The 25,028-nt window shown below is 41.6% G+C and overlaps 2 protein-coding genes across 2 annotated transcripts; one reads left to right on the top strand and one right to left on the bottom strand.

The window, feature by feature from the left end:
* Window positions 1-1,524: 1,524 nt before the first annotated feature.
* LOC143939936 (olfactory receptor 6B1-like) lies at window positions 1,525-4,361 on the bottom strand. Its single transcript, XM_077461028.1, has one exon. It carries the CDS (start codon window positions 4,358-4,360, stop codon window positions 3,365-3,367), a length of 996 nt encoding a protein of 331 aa, XP_077317154.1. The 5' UTR covers window position 4,361; the 3' UTR covers window positions 1,525-3,364.
* Window positions 4,362-22,133: 17,772 nt separating this feature from the next.
* Window positions 22,134-25,008, top strand: LOC143940087 (olfactory receptor 5V1-like). The gene is made up of 2 exons (XM_077461135.1): window positions 22,134-22,274; window positions 22,665-25,008. Exon 2 carries the CDS (start codon window positions 22,683-22,685, stop codon window positions 23,619-23,621), a length of 939 nt encoding a protein of 312 aa, XP_077317261.1. The 5' UTR covers window positions 22,134-22,274; window positions 22,665-22,682; the 3' UTR covers window positions 23,622-25,008.
* The last annotated feature ends 20 nt before the right edge of the window (window positions 25,009-25,028 follow it).

Below are 25,028 nucleotides of genomic sequence, written 5' to 3'. Positions count from 1 at the left end.
TATCCCTATTTTGTAAACGCTATAACTTTTGCGCAAACCAATCAATTACTCGCTTATTGCGATTTTTTTACCAAAAATATGTAGAAGAATATGTATCGGCCTAAACTGAGGGAAAAAATATTTTTTTATATATTTTTGGGGGATATTTATTATAACAAAAAGTAAAAAATAATGTGTTTTTTTCAAAATTGTCGCTCTATTTTTGTTTATAGCGCAAAAAATAAAAACCGCAGAGATGATCAAATACCACCAAAAGAAAGCTCTATTTGTGGGAAAAAAAGGACGTCAATTTTGTTTGGGAGCCACGTCGCACAACCACGCAATTGTCAGTTAAAGCGACGCAGTGCCGAATCGCAAAAAGGGGTCTGGTCTTTGACCAGCAAAATGGTCCGGTCTGTAAGTGGTTAAAGAAAAACCCAATCACCCCTTATCAAAAGCTTTTTCCATGCTTGCAGATAAAAGCACTAATGGGATATGGTACGTTTGGGAGTTGTGTACGGTGTTTTGTTGCGTATTGTCTAGACATGTGCAGAATGAAAAAAATTGTTTTGTTTAGTTTCATTTCAATTCATTATTTGCATAAACTTGTTAACTAGTTAAATTTGTTTCATTCATTTTCGGAATTAGTTCCGTTTATTTGTTTTCAGATAGATTTGAATTTGAAAAATTTTTGAATTCGAAACGTTTTTGAATTGAAATAGTTTTTGAATTAGAAAAGTTATCGAAATCAAATAGTTTTCCAATTTTCAAAGAGAATAAAATAGAATAGAAGATAAAGGAATAGAATAGAAAAAAAATTATAAAACAGAAAATAAAAGAATAGAATATAATAGAGTAAAACAGAACAAAATAGGATAGAAAATAAAAGAACAGAATAGAATGGAATAGAATATAATAGAAAGGAATAGAATAAAATAGAAAGATTATAACCATCTTCTCAAATTCAATTGGAATAGAAAAGAATACAATTAAAAAAATAGAATATAATAGATTAGAATAGAAAGAATATAACCATTTTCCAAGAGTAGAATAGAATAGAAAATAACACAATAGTATAGAAAAAGAAAACAGAATAGAATGAATATAACCATCATCCTATTCTAATCTATTCTATTAGAATTCAAATTGATTCTATTTGAATTTGGGGAAATGGTTATATTATTTCTATTCTAATCTATTCTATTGTTTTTTAAATTATATATTTTTTATTTTTTTATTCTATTCTATTATTTTCTATTATATTTTTTTCTATTCTTTTCTATTATATTCTATTACTTTCTATTCACGTTTATTCTATTCTAAATTTGAAATTTGGAAGATGGTTATATTCTTTCTATTCTATTCTGTTTTCTTCTATACTATTCTTAAATTTAAAATTCAGAAGATGGTTATAGTCCAATCTATTCTTTTCTATTCTATTCAAATTTAGATTGATTCTATTTGAATTTTGGGAAATGGTTATATTCTTTCTATTCTAATCTATTCTATTCTATTGTTTTTTTTAAATTATATTCTTTTCTATTCTAGTATAGCCTATTCTCTTCTTTTCTTCTAGTCTATTCTTTTCTTATGTATTCAAATTTACTCTATTTGAAATTCGAATTTCAGAAGATGGTTATATTCTTTCTATGTTATTCTATTCTATTTGTTTCTATTATATTCTAGTCTATTCTGTTCTTTTATTTTTTAATCTATTTTGTTCTGTTTTACTCTCTTATATTCTATTCTTTTATTTTACTGTATGTTTTATTCTTTTGTAGTCTATGTTTTTTCTATTACATTTATTTATTTTCTATTTTATTCTGTTAGGAAATTGGAAAATTATTTGAATTCAAAAACTTTTCAAATTTGAAAGCTATTAATATTCGAAAACTTTTTGAATTTGAAAACGATTCGAATTTGAAAAGTATTCAAAAACAATTAGAAAACTATTTGAATTTGAATTTTGGCAGAATTTTTTTCTCGTAAATTCTGATTCGTTTACTATTGTAATTTGGAAATTCAGATACATCCGAATTTCCAAGAAACAAAAATTTGTCGGAATTTTAATTCAGAACGAAAGTAACCGCACATGTCTAGTATTGACCTCACCTTCCCTGCCCATTGTGAACCCAGATGGAGCTGGAACTGTTAAGCCTCGTACATACAATCAGACTTTCCGACAACAAAACTGTGGAATTTTGTCCGAAGGGTGTTGCCCAACAATTACAAACCTAGTGACATACTAGACGTAATACGTATTTTTTTTCAGCTTTTTATCGCCACCCTTTGGGCTCCTTCTGCTAATTGCGTGTTAGTAGAAGTTTGGTGAGTGTTGATTTGTGCTTTTATTTTCGCGTTTTTCATTTATCACTTTTCATTTCATGCTTTTCAGTAGGTTTCTGAACGGCCGTTCATCAACCAGACATGTTGCGAAATCGGAGGAGATCACGTGTTATTTATTGGCCTTGGAGTTATTGCTTTGACATTTTTTTTTGGTTGAATAATGATTTGTTTTGGTAAATTTTCTATATTTTTGGATGCATAAACTGCACTTTTTGGTTATTTTCTATTGGCAGATAGCATGTCTATTTTTTTTTTTTAATGCACATTAAAAAAATTGTGTAGAATAATACTTGGCTATGTGTTTTACTTTAAAGTAGGCAGTTACATTTTAAAAAATACAATGTAAAATTGACAAGGGACACCAACATAGCTGTATCTTTGATCTTATAAACTACGAGATAATGGTGTTGTGGTAACTTGCACAAATAAAACAAAAATAATATTATTATTCTTGATATCACTAGAAAATAAAACCCTTTTAAAATTTGTTTGCAATAACTTCATCAGTATTACCAGCAAAATAGCTTCATTATTATCCCATTAAAGAAGAGAATTGTGCTCTGCATTTCGAAATCTCATAATTTGCTGCGTCACAAATGTTAATTCTCCATTACGAACGCTAGTTTACAAGACCGACCGCTTCTGCTTCCGAGCATACGTGTTTGTACTTTGGACTTTTGGCCGACAGACTTGTGTACACACGATCGGAAAGTCAGACAACACATATTTGTTGGCGGAAAATTTGAGAACATGCTAGCCAACATTTGTTGGCGGAAAGTTCGACAACAAATGTCCAATGTAGCATACACACGGTCAGACTTTCCGCCAACAAGCTCACATCCAACATTTCCCGTCGGAGAGGTGTCCGGGGCATAAGAGTTGGGATACATGGAGCAGTCTGGAAAACAGGAAGCAATCATGATTTATACCATCTAAAAAATAGTTAATAAGCTGTGTGTACCCAATGGTAAAGAAGTAAGAATTGCAATCTTGTTGCTTTTTTTGGCAAACATTCTAGTCCTAAATAATAGATGATCGATTATACTGAACTGGTTGAGATCCTTACCATTTTTATTTTACTGAACAGAGAAAAGCCATCTATAAAAAAGATTGCCCTATTCTTAAATTTTTTAAGAGCTGCCTGCACTTCTTTGTTTCTTAAGGAGTAAATAAAAGGATTAAGCAATGGAGTTAAGATTGTGTAAAGAACAGCCAGAATCTTGTTGAAACCAGAGAATCCACTAGTAGTTGGCCGTACATAGACAAAGATCATTGTACTATAGTAGACTGTAACTACAGTAAGGTGTGATGTAAATGTTGATCTCGCTTTTTTCCTTGCTATTCCTGAAGATATTGCCAGTACAGTGGTGAGTATTCTGAAGTATGATAGCAAGGTGATGATACAGGATCCCACCAGTATGAGAGAAGCCAGGAGGAAGATAAACAACTCTGTATGATGTACATTAGTGCAAGACAGTCTGAGGAGTGGTGTGATGTCACAGAAGAAATGTTGTATATGGTCAGGGCCACAAAACTGCAATGCAGAGATGAAAAGAATAGAGGACATAGTAGATATGAAACCTGATGACCAACAACAACTCACCAAGCAGGTACAGATCTTGGAGGTCATGAGAGAGTGATAATGTAATGGTTTGCAAACTGCTAAAAACCTATCATAAGCCATTATAGCAAGTAAAAAACATTCTGTTGACCCTAGTGATCCAAAAAAGTACAGTTGGGTAAGGCAAGCTACAAATGAAATAGAGCTGTTGCCTGTCACTGAACTGTGAACCATTTTGGGGACAGTGACAGAAATGTAACACATTTCCAAAGCCGCAAGATGACTAAGGAAATAATACATTGGTGTGTGGAGATTCTTCTCAAACCTGCAGATAATGATGATAATGAGGTTTCCAGAGACTGTTAGGACATAAATAATAGTAAACATCATAATGAAAAAAAAACGTCCAACAGGGGAGTCCCAAAGTTGAAGGAGGACGAAAACTGTGACTTGGGTGCTGTTCATACCTTGCATCCTCATGTAACTTAGAAGCAAAAAGGAAAACAGTTATCTTTTATTCAGCTACATTACATAAAGAATTAACATTTGTAAAAATAACATAACCTTTAAATTTAGGTGTAATATACATAAAAATTATGGTAAATTTTTGAGTTTCTGCTGATGTGACAAATATGCATTAATGGTGTAAAATTTCCATTGCAGCTCTTCCCAAAGGTTTCACACTGAGTATGCCAAATTCTAATTATTCCACTGGCATCTTGCAGTAGACATTGACATTTTTCAGACTGTGCAACTTTATTAAAATGTTCTCAAAATAGCTGGCAGGAGTTGAACTATACCTGGTCCTCATCTGTTGTAGCCTATAAAAAGGTGAACACATTGTTTGTTTATAATTTGTAAGAATTAATCACTCTACAGATGTGTCCCTATTTAAAGATTTTTTTTTCCTTTGCAAAGTTTAGAAATACTTTGATAGCACAAATAAGCTAATGCATACCTTATTCTTCCTTCAACATTTGGTCCATAGTAAATAACATGTATTTGTTCAACTTAAATTTTCTATTACAGACAGAAAGCAGAGGAAACACATTAAAAGAAGCAAAAACACAAAGTAGAGTACATTGTGCTGTGGTTATTCTGTGCTCACACATGATAGTACTGTAATGTTAGTGTGTCTTTTATTTATAAATGCTGTGCATATAGTATAGTGCACTAACATTTTGTAGAGTTGTACCCAAGGGTCTAGTCTTAACTAATTAGAAAGACAGAATACTTCTAATTGCTTCCCTAAAGAAACTAGAGCTTGGAAAATATATCTATCTATATTGCAGCCTATATACCATTGTACATGTAAAATGTGTGTATTAGCAACACCCTAAGGATACATTATCAGACAGCTTGATAAATCATGCATGGTTTGACAACAAATGTTTTATCTGAATCCAGGGGGCTTATATTTAAAGCTTGGATGAATTAAGGGACATTCTCCTTGGTTTGTCCCATGAAATTTTTTGCAGTGAATGACAGGGAATGTGTAGACTGAAAAGCAATGGGTCTACAGTGAATGGCTGCCCGGTCCACTCATTTGTCAAAAAATCCCTTTTTTCTATTGACATAAGTCTGTTGGAAAAATCCTTCTGAATTGGAGCGGTTGCGTAATTTTATATATAACAAGAACAATGACCTGGAGGATAGAAGCCAAAGAAACAGGTGGAATGGATGCAAATTCTGTTTGCCTCTTCATAAAACCAAACTCTAGATACCCTTAGTGTAAAACTGAGGCAAATCCAGAAAAATGTGCCATTCTGCAGCACTGACAGGAAAAGGATGTGTCTGGCAGTAGAGATATTATTACAGAGCCACAGTTACAGGAGAAGTACTGTATTGTAGAGCTGTGAACAGCCAGTCTTAAGCCTGCCCTCCATCCACTAGGGGGTGCACTGAGGATGTAAACTGCTAGAGACTCTGAGGAGAAGTGTGGAGGATTGTGGCAAGTGTAGTTTCTACAGACTGCGTTGACTTCAGACTCTAAAAGGAAAAGACTTTAGCTTCCAGAGGCACTGGGATGAAGAGTAGGAGGATTGGTCTAACTTTCATGGCTAAGGAAAGAAAGAAGGGATGACTTGGAATGGAATTGAAGCTGCAGGTGAAATACTGCACCTGAGAGAAAGAGAGACACAGTGGCAGCTATTCTGTAACATTAGAGGATGTCTTGGATGTTGGTCGAGACTGTTATTTAATTGGAGAGTAAGACACTGACTCCAACTCTGCACTACACATTGTCTGCAAGAAGCACAGTAACACTGCCTGTTTTAGTTCTTAAAGTGACACTAATCTGAGCACTCCACCACAACACCAAAGGAACATAGTAGTACATCACTGACGGTTTTATTGTAGTAAATATTTCCCCAGTTAGGGTTGCCCAGTGTAAGGTTTAGGATGAGTTGTGCTTTAAATCAGTCATTTTTTCTGCACTTTATTCTGCTTACTGTTTAACCAATGCAGTAAATTTCTCCTAGTTTAAAAATTGCAGTATATTTCTCATATATTGATTATTTATTAGGGTTTATTTCTTCTTCAGTTTACCTTATTGCAAAACTTCTTGCTATTATTTAACCATTTACTGTGGTGACTATTAGACATGTGCAGAGTAAAATATTTCGTTTCGGAATTTCGTTTTCGTCTGAAAACTTAATTTATTTAGTTACTCCCGAAATTCGTTTTTATTTATTTCGTTTTTCGTTCAAAAATTGCATTCGTCCGAAAATCCACATGAATCACGGTCGAATCTGTCTTTGAAGGCTTATGGTGTCTGTCGAATGTATAAAGAAGATTCGACGGAGCTAGTATATAGCATACTTTAGAACCCTATTAAAGTCTATGGGACTCCAACGTTCAAAATCTAAAGTGCTCATTTTAAAGGCTAATTTGCAAGTTACTGTCCTAAAAAGTGTTTGGGGACCCGGGTCCTGCCCCAGGGGACATGGATCAATGCAAAAAAAAGTTTTAAAAACGGCCGTTTTTTCGGGAGCAGTGATTTTAATAATGATTAAAGTGAAACAATAAAAGTGTAATATTCCTTTAAATTTCGTAGGGGGGGGGGGGGGGGGGTTGTCTATAGTATGCCTGTGAAGGGGCGCATGTTTCCCGTGCTTAGAATTGTCCCTGCACAAAGTGTCATTTATGCAGGAAAAAAAGTCCTTTAAAATCACTCGCAGCTATTATGAATTGTCGGCTCCCGTAATACAGAGAACACTCATTGAAAGTCATTGATAAAAAAAAAAATAAATAAATAAAATAAAAAAGCGTGGGGGTCCCCCAAATTCAATTACCAGGCCCTTCAGGTCTGGTATGGATATTAAGGGGAACCCTGCCTCAAATTTAAGAAAAAATTTGACGTGGGGTTCCCCCTAAATATCCATAACCTGACCCTTCAGGTCTGGTATGGATATTAAGGGGAACCCCGCATCAAATTTAAAAAAAAATTGATGTGGGGTTCCCCCTAAAAATCCATACCAGACCCTTTATCCGAGCACGCAACCTGGCAGGCCGCAGGAAAAGAGGGGGGGACGAGAGAGCGGCCCCCCTCCCTCCTGAACCGTACCAGGCCACATGCCCTCAACATTGGGAGGATGCTTTGGGGGTCTGTGACCCCTCAAAGCACCTTGTCCCCATGTTGATGAGGACAAGGGCCTCATCCCCACAACCCTGGCCGGTGGTTGTGGAGGTCTGCGGGCGGGGGGCTTATCAGAATCTGGAAGCCCCCTTTAACAAGGGGACCCCCAGATCCCGCCCCCCCCCTGTTTGAAATGGTAAGGGGGTACAAAAGTACCCCTACCATTTCACAAAGAAAGTGTAAAAAATGGTTAAATAAAACAAACACACTTTTGAAAAATTCCTTTATTAAAAATAAAAAAATAAAAAAAAGATTCCAGCGGCGGTAATCCACTCTTGCTATCCAGCGACGGACGGTCATCTCTCCAGCGATGTCTCATCTCATCCAGCACAGCGAATCCTCCGTCCTTCTTCTGTCTCCGTGGAGGAGACACTGCAAGGATTCCGGCGGCTGACGTTTCTTATATACGGAGGGCGGGGCCACCCGTCACCTGACCCCGCCCCCCTCTGATGCAAGGGGAAACCCGGGGTTCCCTGTGACGTAGGGGTGACCCGCACCCCTCTGATGTAACACAGGCAGGTTTCCGTTACATCAGAGGGGGGCGGGGTCACCTATACGTCACGGGGAACCCCGGGTTTCCCCTTGCGTCATAGGGGGGCGGGGTCAGGTGACGGGTGGCCCGCCCTCCGTATATAAGAAACGTCAGCCACCGGAATCCTTGCAGTGTCTCCTCCACGGAGACAGAAGAAGGATGGATCGCTGCGCTGGATGAGATGAGACATCGCTGGAGAGATGACCGTCCGTCGCTGGATAGCAAGAGTGGATTACCGCCGCTGGAATCTTTTTTTTATTTTTTTATTTTTAATAAAGGAATTTTTCAAAAGTGTGTTTGTTTTATTTAACCATTTTTTACACTTTCTTTGTGAAATGGTAGGGGTACAAGTACCCCCTTACCATTTCAAACAGGGGGGGCCGGGATCTGGGGGTCCCCTTGTTAAAGGGGGCTTCCAGATTCTGATAAGCCCCCCGCCCGCAGACCTCCACAACCACCGGCCAGGGTTGTGGGGATGAGACCCTTGTCTTCATCAACATGGGGACAAGGTGCTTTGAGGGGTCACAGACCCCCAAAGCATCCTCCCAATGTTGAGGGCATGTGGCATGGTACGGTTCAGGAGGGAGGGGGGGCCGCTCTCTCGTCCCCCCCTCTTTTCCTGCGGCCTGCCAGGTTGCGTGCTCGGATAAAGGGTCTGGTATGGATTTTTAGGGGGAACCCCACGTCAATTTTTTTTAAAATTTGACGCGGGGTTCCCCTTAATATCCATACCAGACCTGAAGGGTCTGGTTATGGATATTTAGGGGGAACCCCACGTCAAATTTTTTCTTAAATTTGAGGCAGGGTTCCCCTTAATATCCATACCAGACCTGAAGGGCCTGGTAATTGAATTTGGGGGACCCCCACACTTTTTTTTTAATTTATTTATTTATTTTTTTATCAATGACTTTCAATGAGTGTTCTCTGTATTACGGAGCCGACAATTCATTATAGCTGCGAGTGATTTTAAAGGACTTTTTTTCCTGCATAAATTACACTTTGTGCAGGGATAATTCTAAGCACGGGAAACATGCGCCCCTTCACAGGCATACTATAGACAACCCCCCCTACGAAATTTAAAGGAATATTACACTTTTATTGTTTCACTTTAATCATTATTAAAATCACTGCTCCCGAAAAAACGGCCGTTTTTAAAACTTTTTTTTGCATTGATCCATGTCCCCTGGGGCAGGACCCGGGTCCCCAAACACTTTTTAGGACAGTATCTTGCAGAATCTTTTCTCTCTGTCAAATCTTTTTTCTCTGTCGAATATTTTCTCTATATAATCTTGGACTAATAGAGGTAAGGTTAGGCACATTCGAACACAGGTTCTATAGACACAGATTGTTGTCAGAGTAATGTCGAATCTCCTATTCTATATCGAACTGTTGTAACAATGAAAACGAAAATAAAGCATTTATTTATGTCGGATCTTTCGTTTTTCGGATTTTGTGCTTTCGTTATCGTTTGTCAAAAAGAAAACAAAAATAGCTGAAATTCGGACGAAAATGCATTCGGACGAAAACGAATGCACATGTCTAGTGACTATGCACCTTAAGTCACTATGGTATATATACAGAAATCTGCAATAAACATTCCCCACACTGTGGTCTTCTTTCCAAAACAGTTTTTTTTATATTTGGAATATGTACTGTGTACAATATCATATTGATACCTCTATAATACCATGGCAATTTGAATCTTTGTTACTACCTTGTACTGCTTTTATAGCTTCAATAAAGCAATCCTTTTTGGTAAAAAATAAAAAATAAATTTTCCCGCACAGCAAGTGTGTCAGAGTGTGGGGTGATACATGGGCAATACAATACAAAAAATTAATATTTTGATGATTACAGATAGGAACCTGACAGCTTTTGCCAAAGATAATGGCTAATAAGCTTGTTTACCAGAACCCCAGCCACCCATCATCTTGGCTCTTTACTGTGCTTTTCTACTTGCCGTGGAAGGTGGGAGGAATTTTTGCTTCAGACGAGTGGGAGGACAAGGAAAAATTATTTGTTCAGGAGGGAAGAATGAGGGGGAGAAGATGTTTCCTTTAGATGAAGCAAAGGAAATGGGATGAGGTCCTTCCTCTCATTATGCCTTTTTAAAACACATCAACATCTGTCCCTATCGTTCCTCTATTCATGGACATTTTCCACATTAAAATACCTAGGCATCCACCTAAACCCTACTCATACCACACTCTACAACCTCTCTTTCATTGATTGCATTGCAACCATTGCAACCTTTTTGAGACCCTGTCTATTTCTATTCCCTCCTCTCATCTTAAAACACCTCAAACTAATAGAACTACAAGAGACATGGGTTTGCTAAATTTGTTGTATTTGCCCCTGTGATTAAGAAGAACTTACTTTCTACCTGCCTTTTCAATTTTGTTCCCTTGCTTTGTGGTACCGTCCATGCTTATAACTACTGGACAGAGGTTGAGAAACTATGGTTGGTTCCCATTTATCCAAATTCCATGTTATGGAGTAGCTACACAACAATTGATATTACTCATCTGTTGGGGCTTATTTCTTTCCTGTGAATACCCTCTCATGTCCAAGTCATCTTTAGCAATTTCCTTTTCATTTATGCCTGCTATACTGGACATTTCAACCTCACAGGTGTCTCACTTTTGCAAAGAAAGGCTTTGTTCCATTTTGGTCAACTGGTGTATGTTGGAACCAGAATACTGCATTATTTCCAGGACTTATAGAAAGATTCCAACTTCTTGGGGGGGCTTTATTTTAGTTACCTAGAAATTCACTATTATACACACTCTCTCACAAACTCTTTACAATTTTCCAAATTGATGCCGTTCAAAAGAACTTGCTTGGAAAGCTGGTCCTCCAATGGTCTAATTTCCCAGATCTATAAAATAATAATCTCTACCCATGTCCAAGCTCCTACCTAGCACTTGTATTTGAAAAAGTGGGAGCAGATTGTGAGGGAGGAATTGCCGTTGACAGTATGGCAAGTGATATGAGCACAGGCCTCTAAAAGCTCCATTTGCACACTATATAAGGAAAACCAGTACATAGTATGAATGCTCTTTCATATGTATCTGACCCCAGTATTGTTACACTCCATATATCCTTCTGCTGGTGGCCACTGTTGATGCTGCAAGAAGGATCTGGGAACACTATGTCCTGCCCTATATTCATACTCTATTGACTGACCGTCCACACTCTCATCCACTGTTCACTAGTAGACTGAGAGATGCAGGGTCTAAGCATACATATCAGATCTTCACCAGGGCACCCTGCAAGGAGGTGCTGACCAAAGTGCTCTTATCTATCACAAAAACCCTGAATGAAGAGAGAGAAGAGTGGGGATTTTAAATCCCCGGACAACTTTACCAGCTGTGTGGGTATGACTAGTGTATAACATATATAAAGGTAAAAAATAGTGTAGCGCTTCTATAATAGTGAATGTGATCAACACATACACAAAAAATTCCAAATAAATGGTCACATGAAAAAATCCATATAAATAAAACAAAGTCCAATTAGAATGGGTATGCACTTCCGTGATGTAACTGGTGCAGAGATGGTTAAGCCGTTTCAAGGAAAGAGAAGGGTCTTGCTAAACAGATATGCCCATGTAAAACAGCTTGTCTGTAGACATTAGAAAAGTAGATAAATACTCTTACCAACTGTGTTGGACTCATACGGTCATATGACGGTTGAGTCTGTAAGGCTTGGGGTCCCAACCTAGGACCAGAGGGTGGATCGATGAGGGTCCGTCAAACTGGTGAGGAAACTCCAACCAACTGTGTGCCAAGCGATGTGTTTCACGGATGGAACATCAGGATGATTTCTTATCCAGCTCGAACGTAGCACAATCAATACCGATACCCCGGTCACCCCAAAATAGGGTGAAAGATGTTTAAGGGTTTTAGGCCAAAAAAGAAAAAGGAAAAAGAGAGCTCCACATGGTGCGGGTCAGACGGTATAAAACGGCAAATTTATTTAAAAGTCAAGAAATTTTATAAAATATTTTATGACTTAGTGATCACAAAGAGATTAGATAAAAATGAAAATAAAAGCAATGTAGGGTGCCAACAGCTAGCCCGACGCGTTTCGACATATATGCCCCTGTCGAAGACATATATGTCGAAACGCGTCGGACTAGCTGTTGGCACCCTACATTGCTTTTATTTTCATTTTTATCTAATCTCTTTGTGATCACTAAGTCATAAAATATTTTATAAAATTTCTTGACTTTTAAATAAATTTGCCGTTTTATACCGTCTGACCCGCACCATGTGGAGCTCTCTTTTTCCTTTTTCTTTTTTGGCCTAAAACCCTTAAACATCTTTCACCCTATTTTGGGGTGACCGGGGTATCGGTGTTGATTGTGCTAGGTTCGAGCTGGATAAGAAATCATCCTGATGTTCCATCCGTGAAACACATCGCTTGGCACACAGTTGGTTGGAGTTTCCTCACCAGTTTGACGGACCCTCATCGATCCACCCTCTGGTCCTAGGTTGGGACCCCAAGCCTTACAGACTCAACCGTCATATGACCGTATGAGTCCAACACAGTTGGTAAGAGTATTTATCTACTTTTCTAATGTCTACAGACAAGCTGTTTTACATGGGCATATCTGTTTAGCAAGACCCTTCTCTTTCCTTGAAACGGCTTAACCATCTCTGCACCAGTTACATCACGGAAGTGCATACCCATTCTAATTGGACTTTGTTTTATTTATATGGATTTTTTCATGTGACCATTTATTTGGAATTTTTTGTGTATGTGTTGATCACATTCACTATTATAGAAGCGCTACACTATTTTTTACCTTTTGATTGTGGAACTTTGTTTGTTTTAAGTGTTGGCAGCTGTTTTTTTGTTTTCATTTAGTCATAGCGCAGTGTTTTCCCCTACTTTTTCCTTTGCTTTTTATAACATATATGCATTTGCTACCAACCTATACTCCAACTTACCCCCCATTTATATAATAAATAAAATCCATACCACTTTTGGAGTAAAATAGGCCATAGCAGCCATTAATTTATTAATCAAACTGTATAAATATCCAAAAATATATAACTCTTTAAATAACGTAAACAATAATATGACAACAACAAAAACAATAACAACATCAGTTATGACAAACATCAGCTCCCCCTAGTGTTGGTCTTTGCAGGTTCACCAATAACACTCAGCAATATCCACAAATTATGACACTGCGGTCCCTCTGACATGGGTTATTAGGCCTCAAGCCATCAGGCTGACTCGGAGACACCCACCTACCGCAATGCCCCATAACCAATTACCAGATAACCTCCATTAACTGGGGTACCACCCTCAGGACCCATACCACTGACAGATCCTGACTCTTCATTCAGAACTCTCTTCCTTCACCCACAAAGACCAAACATCAGCCACTGCCACGACAGTCCATGTTTTTGTCCTGAAAAGAAAAAACATAAACACACAATACAGAAAAAACACCACTCGACATATACAACCCAATCTTAGGGAGGGAGGGTGGGAAACTCTCCTCCGGAATGCTGCCTTATGGAGGGGGCGGGATCACCTTCCCTGTACGTCAGGACCCACCCCCTACACTCCCAGCCAATTCTGCGCCCCCTATCACACAGGGCTGACATGCACTGTTTACACAATCATGCCAGCCCTCTGCCTACATGGTTTTGTTAATCCCTGCGGCACCGGGCTTTACTCTATAGCACTTCACCCACAGGTAAGGTACAGTGGGACTGGTGGAGTGAGGAAGGTGTAGGAGGATAGTTCACATTTAAAAAATGTTAAATGTGACAGCCTGCTTCTGCTGCGACAGATGTTTATACATATAGAATGCATCAGCTGACTTTGCTTAAGCAATCCAATGCTTTTGACAGAATCACCTTTTTTGTTGTGGATAAAAAAAAATAATATGTTTATGAAGTTCATTGTGTAAAGTCTAAAGGTGTCCATATATGGACTGAAATTCAACCAGTTCGGCAGGCAGCAGACAAATTTTGCTCCACGTGTGACCACTGCAATTAAACAGAAGTCAATCTACCAATTGACTTATGTTCAACAGCTCCCTCCAGATAAAAGCCACTCGATCAGCAGCTGAAGCCAATGACTACAGCACTGATCTGTGTTTTCTGACATAGGGGGGAGTCGCCCCACTGTCAGAATACAATAGTGCTTCGAGAATGATTCCCATCCACCTTGAATATGGTAACGAGGTAATCAGGTCTGTTTCTTCTGTTCAGCCCACTGGTTAAATGAAAAACTGAACAATATATAGCCAGCTTAAGTATGTCTAGGCAGCTAAAAAATAGTGTTTTGTGAATAGTTTAGCAGTTTTATAGCTTCATAATTTCCTGTCATGTTCTGTCAAGTCACACTGGCTATTTTATTCACCTATTAATAATATCATAAAGAGTTTTAAAACATGAATAAATAATGAGACCACAGAGGAAAGAGCAGTATAAAATTGGCCAGCAGCAGGATCATTGTATTCGGGGATAACTGGCTGCCTAATCTTTATTTTATATATTGATTTTATCTACAGGGATAGGGGTGTGTGGTAAATGTAATGTAATGTGAGGTGGTTTCTGCGTACCAGTTCATGCACTTTTTTTTGTTCTTTGAAATAATTTTTTTCTGTTCTTCTAAATGATTAAAAAAAGTGTTTGAATGTAATGTCAGAAACTGCCTAGTGCACACCAATCATCCAAAAGTATTTGTTGCTGACAGATACTGGTCCCTAAAGGTTTTTTTGTTTGTACAGATGTGCCATTGTGTGTGCAAACTGTGAATAGGTTTGATTTGCCACAAACCCATGCTCAACCCAAACCTGAAATTAATCTGTACTCCTTACCACTGAACTTTTTTATAGTGGAGGGTATGTTTCCTACTCCTTAAGCCGTGTACACACGGGCAGACTGTATGGCCTACTTAGTCCGTCATACAATCCGACGGACAGTCCGTCATACTTTCGAATGAACGGACTTGACCACACACACACCACTTTTTGAGCGGACTAATACGGCGTACTAAGTCCGCCATACTATCCGCCCTACTTTTGAAATGAACGGACTCGCCCACACACATGGAGGAAAGTCCGCTCATTTCGAGCGCGTCTCCAGGTAGGCGGGGCCCGCGAAGGAGACATCGCTGACCCCGCCGCCTGGTATGGACTTAAAGGGGAACCCCAACGCAGAAAAAAAATTGACGCGGGGGTCCCCCCCAAGTCCACAACAGACCCTTGTCCGAGCACGCTACCCGGCCAGCCAGGAAAGGGGGGCGAGCGAGCGCCCCCCCCTCCTAAACCGTACCAGGCCACGTGCACTCAACATGGGGGGGTGCCTTGGGGGAGGGGGGCCGCGCGGCCCCCCCACCCCAAAGCACCTTGTCCCCATGTTGATGAGGACAAGGGCCTCTTCCCGACAACCCTGGCAGTTGGTTGTCGGGGTCTGCGGGCGGGGGGCTTATCGGAATCCGGGAGCCCCCTTTAATAAGGGGGCCCCCGGATACCGGCCCCCCACCCTATGTAAATGAGTATGGGGTACAATGTACCCCTACCCATTCACCTGTAAAATAAAAGTACAAAAAAAAACACAACACATGAGATAAAATACTTTATTGCACAGCTCCGGGGGTCTTCCGTCTTCGGGGGTCTTCTCGCCGGACTCCTCTGCTATCTTCTTGTAGCTCTTTTGCTAGCGGAGGAGTCCGGCTTTCTTCCTCGCCGCCGGCCTCTTCTCCCGACTTCGGGGGTCTTGTCCCCCTCTTCGGTTCTTCTGCCGGGCCACCGCGCCTTCTTATAGCTCTTTTACAGGCGGTGGCCCGGTCTTCTGTCGCCGCCGCCGCCGCCTTCTGTTCTTCTTCTTCTTCTTCTTCTTCTCCAGGAGATGTTGCCTCGACGATCTCTCCGGCCGGAATGCCAGGGACGCACTGCGCGGCCACTTATATAGGGACAAGGGGCGGTGTCACATGGCTTTATGTCACATGGGTTGGTCACATGGGTTGATGTCACATGGGGACTATGACATCGTAAGGGGGCGGGGTCACCATGTGACACCAACCCATGTGACATAAAGCCATGTGACACCGCCCCTTGTCCCTATATAAGTGGCCGCGCAGTGCGTCCCTGGCATTCCGGCCGGAGAGATCGTCGAGGCAACATCTCCTGGAGAAGAAGAAGAAGAAGAAGAAGAAGAAGAACGGAAGGCGGCGGCGGCGACAGAAGACCGGGCCACCGCCTGTAAAAGAGCTATAAGAAGGCGCGGTGGCCCGGCAGAAGAACCGAAGAGGGGGACAAGACCCCCGAAGTCGGGAGAAGAGGCCGGCGGCGAGGAAGAAAGCCGGACTCCTCCGCTAGCAAAAGAGCTACAAGAAGATAGCGGAGGAGTCCGGCGAGAAGACCCCCGAAGACGGAAGACCCCCGGAGCTGTGCAATAAAGTATTTTATCTCGTGTGTTGTGTTTTTTTTTTGTACTTTTATTTTACAGGTGAATGGGTAGGGGTACATTAGACCTCATACACATTCACATAGGGTGGGGGGCCGGTATCCGGGGCCCCCTTATTAAAGGGGGCTCCCGGATTCCGATAAGCCCCCCGCTCCCAGACCCCGACAACCAACGTCCAGGGTTGTCGGGAAGAGGCCCTTGTCCTCATCAACATGGGGACAAGGTGCTTTGGGGTGGGGGGCCGCGCGGCCCCCCCTTCCCAAAGGCACCCCCCCATGTTGAGGGCACGCGGCCTGGTACGGCTCAGGAGGGGGGGGGCGCTCGCTCGCCCCCCTTTCCTGGCCGGCCGGGTAGCGTGCTCAGACAAGGGTCTGTTGTGGACTTGGTGGGGACCCCCGCGCCGTTTTTTTCGGAGTTGGGGTTCCCCTTTAAGTCCATACCAGGCGGCGGGGCCAGCGACGTCTCCTTCGCGGGCCCCGCCTACCTGGATACCCGCTCGAAATGAGCGGACTTTTCTCCGGGCGGGAAAAGTCCGCTCATTTCAAAAGTACGGCGGACTGGCATACACACGGGCGGATTGTCCGCCGAAATGCGAGTACGACGGACAGTATTTCGAAAAATCCGAAATACTTAGTACGCCGGACTGCACGCTGAAAAAGTCAGCTGAAGCCCACACACGAGCGGACTGTCCGCTGAAATGTGTTTCGGCGGACTAAGTAGGCCATACAGTCCGCCCGTGTGTACGCGGCATTACCCTAATCTTGACCCCTGCACTCTTTATGCTTGGATGTACATGATATATACTATATTGCCAAAAGTATTGGGACACCTGCCTTTACACACACAAAGTTTAATGGCATTCCAGTCTTAGTCCGTAGGGTTCAATATTGAGTTGGCCTACCCTTTACAGCTATAGCAGCTTCAACTCTTCTATGAAGGCTGCCCACAAGGTTTAGGAGTGTGTCTATGGGAGTGTTTGTTCATTCTTCCAGGAGCACATTTGTGAGGTTAGGCACTGATGTTGGACGAAAAAAGGCATCTACTGTAATTCATCCCAAAGACATTCTATTGCGTTGAGGTCAGAACTGTACAGGCCAGTCAAGTTCCTCCATCCCAAACTCGCTCATCCACACTATATTGCCAGAAGTATTGGGCCACCCCTCCAAATCATTTGGTGGAGTGAGGATTGTGGTGCGGGGTTGTTTTTCAGAGGTTGGGCTTGGCCCCTTAGTTCCAATGATGGAAACTCCTAAGATGTCAGCAAACCAAGACATTTTGGACAATGTCACGCTCCCAACTTTGTGAGAACAGTTTGGGGATGGCCTCTTCCTGTTCCAACATGACTGCACACTAGTGCACAAAGCAAGGATCATAAAGACGTTTATGGGTGATTTTAGGGTGGAGGAACTTGGCTGGCGTGCACAGAGTCCTCACCTCAACACGATAGCACACTTTTGGGATGAATTAGAACGGAGATTGCATGGCAGGCCTTCTCATCCAACATCATGGCCTGACCTCCCAAATGCGCTTCTGGAAGAATGGTTAAACATTCCCAAAGAGACGTCCCTAAACCTTGTGGACAGCCTTCCCATTAGAGTTGAAGGTGTTATAGCTGCAAAAGGTGGGCCAAATTATTATTGAACCCTACAGACTAAGACTAGGATGTCATTAAAGTTCATGTGCATGTAAAGGCAGGTGTCACAATACTTTTAGCAATATAGTGTACTTCTGACCACTGTACTCTGTAGGCTGGGTTGTAAGCTACATGCTCCTGACCACTGCACTCTGTACACTGGGCTGCATGTTCTATACTCCTGACTACTGTAATCCATATGCCAGACTATATGTTACATACTTATGACCACTGTACTCTCTATGCTACTGTATATTTCATACTCCTGGCCACTATACTCAATACACTGGACTGTATGTTCCACTGTCCTAAACATTGCACTCTGTACTCTGAGCTTTACATTACATACTCCTGACCACTGCATTCTGTAAACTGTAATGTAAGATTCTTACTCCTGACTACTGAACTCTGCACTCTGAACTGCATGTGCCATACCCCTGATCCCTACACTCTGTATGCCAGGCTATATATAGGTTGTATGTTCCATACTTGTGACCACTACACTCTACACACTGGATGGTCTATTTCAAACTCCTAATCACTGCATTCTCTACACTGTGTTGTACATTAATTACTCCTGACTAGGGGATGAGCTTCGTGTTCGAATCAAACCCATGTTCGACTTGAACATCAGCTGTTCAACCGTTCGTCAAATTGCGAATGTTCTGGGCCGTTCACGCCAAATTCGAGTGGAGCGTCATGGCCCATAATTCACTGTGGCATCGCAGTGCATTGCTGGCTGATGATTGGCCAAGCATGCACTATGACCTGCATGCTTGGCCAATCACAGTGCCGTCTGTCTAGCGAGCTGTAATTGGCCAAAGCCAGGGTGGCTTCGGCCAATTATAGCTCAGGGGGTTTAGTACACGCCCCACACTATATAAGGCTGCATGGAAGTTGGCCTAGTGTGTTCCAACGTGGAGAGAGAGAGAGAGAGATAGACAGTGTGATTTCATTTCATTTGAGCTAGATAGAGCAGGCAGGAGGCTAGTCAGTTAGCTGCAGTCAGTGTATTCGGTGTGCTGCCCTTAAGCTGGCCCCTGGAGGGCATCCTGCCTCGTTGGAGATGTGCCTCCTCCTCCTCCTCTCTCCTGTCAGGCACCCACGTGGAGTCAGTGACCTCTTCATCCCCTCCCTCCTCATCACTGGAGCAAACCTGGCAGTATGCTACAGCTGGGGGAACATGACTGCCAGATTGCTGTCATTCTTGGGCACCCCCTCTCTCTGGGCTTACGTTACTGCCTTCCTCTAGCTGGGTACCATCAACAGAGCCTTCAGAACGCTGGGCATACTCCTGGAGCATGTACCCAACACTGTGCTCAAACAGTTCGGGGGACTCCGCAGGAGGAAATGGAGGGGGCTAGGGAAAGAGTGACTGATGCCATTGAGCCGAGGGAAGAGGCCACGTTGGCAGCTGCTTTGCCAGACAAAGTACCCTGAGCCTGGGTGAGAGAGGAGGAGGATGGCTTGGTCATCCACCCCACCATGTCTTCGGCATGTTGCGGCTCAACACGGCCAGCTGCCGAAAAAAAGGACAAGCATGTCCCATGGCCACGTGCTGATGAGGATGCACAGTGTCCACGACCAGCACTGTTGCCTCTAGACACAGAGCCTACTTGCCCTCTTTTATTGGCTCGTGACTGTCTGCTTCTTGTTGTTGGCCTTCCAGACATAATAATGGCCTGCAGGGAGATGTAGCTGCACAAAGCTGGGATGTATATATATATTGATTATACTGCAGCTAGCAGAATCGACTGCCTGCCTGTAGTATTATTAGTATGAGGACACAAGCAATTGTCTTCAGTTAGCTTTAGTTGCACATGGTGCAGAGGATACAGTACACGAACTGAAAATATTGAAGCTCCCCACCTGTGGTATTAGTATGAGAACACCAGCAATTTTATTCAGGTAAGCTTTAGGGGCACACTGTGCAAAGGACACTAAAATAAAATACTGCAGCTCCCTGCCTGTATTTGTATGAGAACACCGGCAATTGTATTTAGGTAAGCTTTAGGTGCAAACTGTGCAAAGGACACTAAAACAAAATACTGCAGCTCCCTGCCTGTATTTGTATGAGAACACCGGCAATTGTATTCAGGTAAGCTTTAGGTGCACACTGTACAAAGGACACAATAGACTAAGTGAAAATACTGCAGCTCCCTGCCTGTCAGTATATTATGAGATGAATAACAGGAACGGATCTAGCTAAACTGAATACAGTGTATAAATATTTATACAACACCTGGGATGCATATATATCCTCTACACACTGTAACTGAATCTAACTGACCTGCCTGCCTATTCTATCTAACTTAAATCAAATGACACTGTCTCTCTGTCTATCTCTCTCCGCCACCACAACACAATACACAAGGCCGCCACGCAGGCGGCCTTATATAGTGTGGGGCATGTACTAAACACCCTGAGACATAATTGGACCAAGCCACCCTGGCTTTGGCCAATTATGGCTCTCCATTTTTTCTGCGCTGTGCTTGGCCAAAGCATGCGGGTCATAGTGCATGCTTGGCCAATCAGCAGCCAGCAATGCACTGTGATGCCACAGTGAATTATGGGCCGTGTAGCGCCACTCGAACGGCCCATAATGTTCGGAATTCGGCGAGCGGCCGAACAGACGGTGTTCGAGTCGAACATGGGTTTGACTCGAACTCGAAGCTCATCCCTAGTTCCAGGCCTCCTTTGGTCTAATTAAGGACCTCCAGGGCCAGAGAGAGCTGACATCCTTCTGTAGATGGTGGGTTGCAAGGCATAGTGGGTATAATGCCAGTTAGATTGATTGGGCGCCAGACACTTCCTGAATGCAAAAGAGATTTTATTTCTCTTAACAGAACTTTGGGAGAGGGGGTTAGGGCCAGGACACCCTTAGGTAGTTGCAAGATTAATTGTCAGACTCCGAAACTTCAACAGGAGGACAGCCATGCAGGGAAAGACATCCAGCATCTGCATGTGTAGGAATACTGTCTCCTATGGCAACAGTCTTTAACAGTTCCAGTTTCGCAAGTGTAGCAGTTTCTTCACTTCCACTACAATCACTTCTTGTAGTTCTTCAGCCCACTGAGCTCCCAGTCTCCACTAGACTAAATAATTCACTACCACTGAATCCCTTGAGTTCCTCCAATCTTCACAGTAGTATCTTCCTCAAGCAACACCCCAGTCTCTCTGCTGGGTCCCTAGCTTGGCACTCAAGATAATTCTCAAGCTTCACCCCACTGGCCTGCTCGATCCTTGGCTTGACACATAAGGCTGCTCTGCCAGTGTCACCTCCACTGGCTGGGTCCCTGGCTTGATTCCCACTGAAGTTTCCCAATTCATAACCGTCCCCGGGTTGTGAGAACACTGCCCCGATACTTGCTTCAGTTACCAAGGCGGATGGTCCCTTACTGGCGACAGCTTACCTCTTCCTCCGACCCTGACAGGTTCTCCGACCGGCACAACCTTCACTTCTGGTTGGACTGCAAGCTGCAATCCCAACTCTGCACTGCTCTCTTGCTCCCTGGATAGGCCCTCAGACAATCTAGCAGCCAGATGTCCCCAGGATAGACCCAAACTCTGCCCTAGCAGCCCGGGAAATACAACACACTTCCACCCAGACACGTCCAGCCAGACAGCCACCCAGATGGCACAGAACATAGATCACCTGACTCCACCCAAATATATATGTTCTCCCAGCAGGCCAAAGGATTTAAGAAAACCCCTGCCCTGGCTGGGATACCCTATATACCCATAATCTGACCTTGCATTGCCCTTCTCGTATCTAATGCCACCAGGTACCCAGCCACCAAGCGGCAAAAGAGAGAAGGGCAGCAATTACAGACAGAGTGAAATCTACTGATCCTCAACAATTAGCCATAGCCAAGGCAGCTATACCTGGCAGGTAAATTTAGGAGCAGCCCTGTCTAAACACGAGGGTGCTACACAAGAGTTAATAGCTATTTATTTCATAGCTGTCAGCAAATAATTATCACTTTATGTAAATAAATAAAGCACTGATATTGTCATAAAATGTTACTATTCATTAGGGTTTAGCTTTTCCCTAGTGAGGGTAGACAGCCTTATAAAAGCTCCAGCTGAACAGAAATGTAGTACTGTACTTCTCATGTCACATGGAAATACATGCAAAAGCCTAGCAGGTAAGAATCCAAAAGTCTAGTACACTGATTAATATGTTATGCTACAGGACAATTAAATGTAATATGTTTTACCAAATAGAAATTAATGTTTTCATTACATAAATTTGATTAACAAAAACACATGCATTATTTTGCTATTAATGGTGGAACCAAATATATGTGAAGCACAATAACCTAGATTGGTTGTAATTTGTAAGCAATAAATTGTCATACAAGTCCAATCACCGCATGTTACTATTATTAATGACACTTTGTGTAGATTTCCTTATTTAGGTGTCGTTAAAATAGTAGTAGAGTGTATTGCTGTACAATGTGCAAGAAGAATAAAAAGAAAAATGCATCTATTCCTACTTTATCTGAAAAGAGTTAATGCTTTCCTTTTCCTATCAGGAGGTGCTGAGCAGATACATGGCAAACAAGACAACATGGTTTATTGAATTCACACTGCTAGGATTGACTGAAAATGCTAAGAATCAGATTATCCTGTTTGGGTTCTTCATGATAGTCTATGTCATTACAATTCTAGGAAATTCTCTGATGGTCATCACAATCACACTATCCACAACTCTTCATACTCCAATGTACTTCTTTCTGCGAAATCTCTCTGTTGTTGATATATGCTATACCACCTCTACGGTCCCAAAGTTGTTGTCAAATTTTTTAATGGCCAAAAAACAAATTTCCTTTTTTGGCTGTGTGGCCCAGCTTTATTCTTTTATATCATTTGGAGGTGTTGAATGCGTTTTGCTAGCTGCTATGGCAGGCGATCGTTATGTGGCTATATGCATGCCCCTACTTTACTCTAAAGTAATGAGCTGGAAGATATGTATGACCATGGCTACAACATGTTGGATAATTGGTCTAGTAAATTCTCTTGCCCATACTGTATTCACATTTCGGCTACCATTCTGCAAATCTAGAGCTATAAACCACTTTTTCTGTGATATCCCACCACTCCTGGCCTTGTCTTGTGCTGATACATCCATTAATGAAATTGTGGTGTACACTGCTGGAGGGTCTGTGATCGTTGGGTCATTTTTGTTAACTATTATGTCATATGTTCTTATTGTTAGAACAATTTTAAAAATTAAGACAGCCTCGGGAAGAGTTAAAGCATTTTCAACTTGTGCCTCTCATTTGACAGTTGTGACACTTTATTTTGGAACAATTGTCTTCACATATATACGTCCTACATCTACTTATTCTCTTGACCAGGACAGGGTTGTTCCAGTTCTGTATGGGATTATCATTCCTATGCTAAACCCAATCATATATAGCTTTAGAAACAAAGACGTGCATGGAGCAATAAAAAAAGTAATTTTAAGAAGACACCAAATAGCTACATAAAGAGAACCAAACTAACTTACACTTATTAAACACAAACATAAACATTGCATAGATGAAGAAACGGCAATGCTTAAAAATTATGACACTTATTTTTTATTATATTTTTATTCCACATTAAATACACTAATTGTTGAAGCAACAAATAATATATGAATAAGAGCCATATTGTATGGAGCTTTTTTACTTCAAAAAGATAATATTTTCTGCTGCCAAGAAAGAAAAGCTTAATGTTCTGTAACCCTTTGAAGCCAAGAAACATGTACTTCCCATGGATACTACAGTTTGCATTGTTTCATTGAAGAAGCCCATATAGATTAGTGCTTCATTTATACCACTTTAATGGAAGGCTTTATGAAGGGAAATATCTAGTGAACTATTGATGACCTTCTTTCGAACGTGTGGCTGCCTCTAGTTTGAATACTTTCTCAGTCAATGACCCAACACAAGTATGCATCCTGTGTGGTCAGAAGTAAAATGTAAATTTTTTGTTTAAGATCAGTATAAAAATATATTTTAAACGGAGAGGCAGTATGGGAGACAGATAGTTATTATCTTCAGTAGGAAGAGTCACCAATGACACCCTACATATATCCATCAGCACAGGTTTCTTTTTAACATTTAGAAGGAAGGTATTATAGAGTGAATTAGACTGCTCTCAAAATTGCATTTAGGTTGATTTCTAGTCTCTGATGACTGTTTTTTATCTAGTTGGAACATGCTTTGACGTGAGATCAGAATGCTGTTACAAGGCAAAGCCATTTGAATAACTGATAAAAAAAAATAAAAAGGGGAGTTTTGAAACCTATAAGAAACTCAGCTGTAGCATTCGTTTGTCACAATGTATACTCATTAAAATGACCAGTAATGAAAACAGCATGACAAAACAATCAGCAGATCTACAGATAAAATAAAATTAAACTTATAGAGGTTGTAAAGGTTTGTTTCTTTTCACCTTAATGCATCTTATGCATTAACTACTTAGCAACCAGCTGATAGCCGAATGACGGCTACAAGGTGGTTGCTTAATTCTGGGAGGGCGTACTATGACATCCTACCAGAATTCCGTTCTCGCATGCACCCGAGAACATCCATGAGCACGGCCGTTTACCACGTGATCGTTCCATCAAATGACAGAGCATTTCACTTGTAAACAAACTGATGTCATATAATGACGCCGGTTCTTCTCTACTCTCTGTATACCGATCGGTACATTGTGAGAGGAGAGGGGAGAGAGCAGATGGCAACAGCCCTGTGGGCTGGATTTGTAGTTGCCACAGCACTGCTCTGTGACAATTGCAGTCACATTTAGCCATCCATCCATCCATGCTCAGCCATCTCTCCATGCTCAGCCATACGCTGCAATACCCTGAAATACTCTGAAATACCCTGCAATACCATGCAATACTC

This window comes from Lithobates pipiens, unplaced genomic scaffold (genome assembly GCF_037356315.1).
Source record: "Lithobates pipiens isolate NorthernLeopardFrog02 unplaced genomic scaffold, aLitPip1_a1.2 Scaffold_3, whole genome shotgun sequence".
Taxonomy (NCBI): Eukaryota; Metazoa; Chordata; class Amphibia; order Anura; family Ranidae; genus Lithobates; species Lithobates pipiens.
Note: the sequence above shows the minus strand (reverse complement) of the source record. Positions and strands in the feature narration are given on the sequence as shown.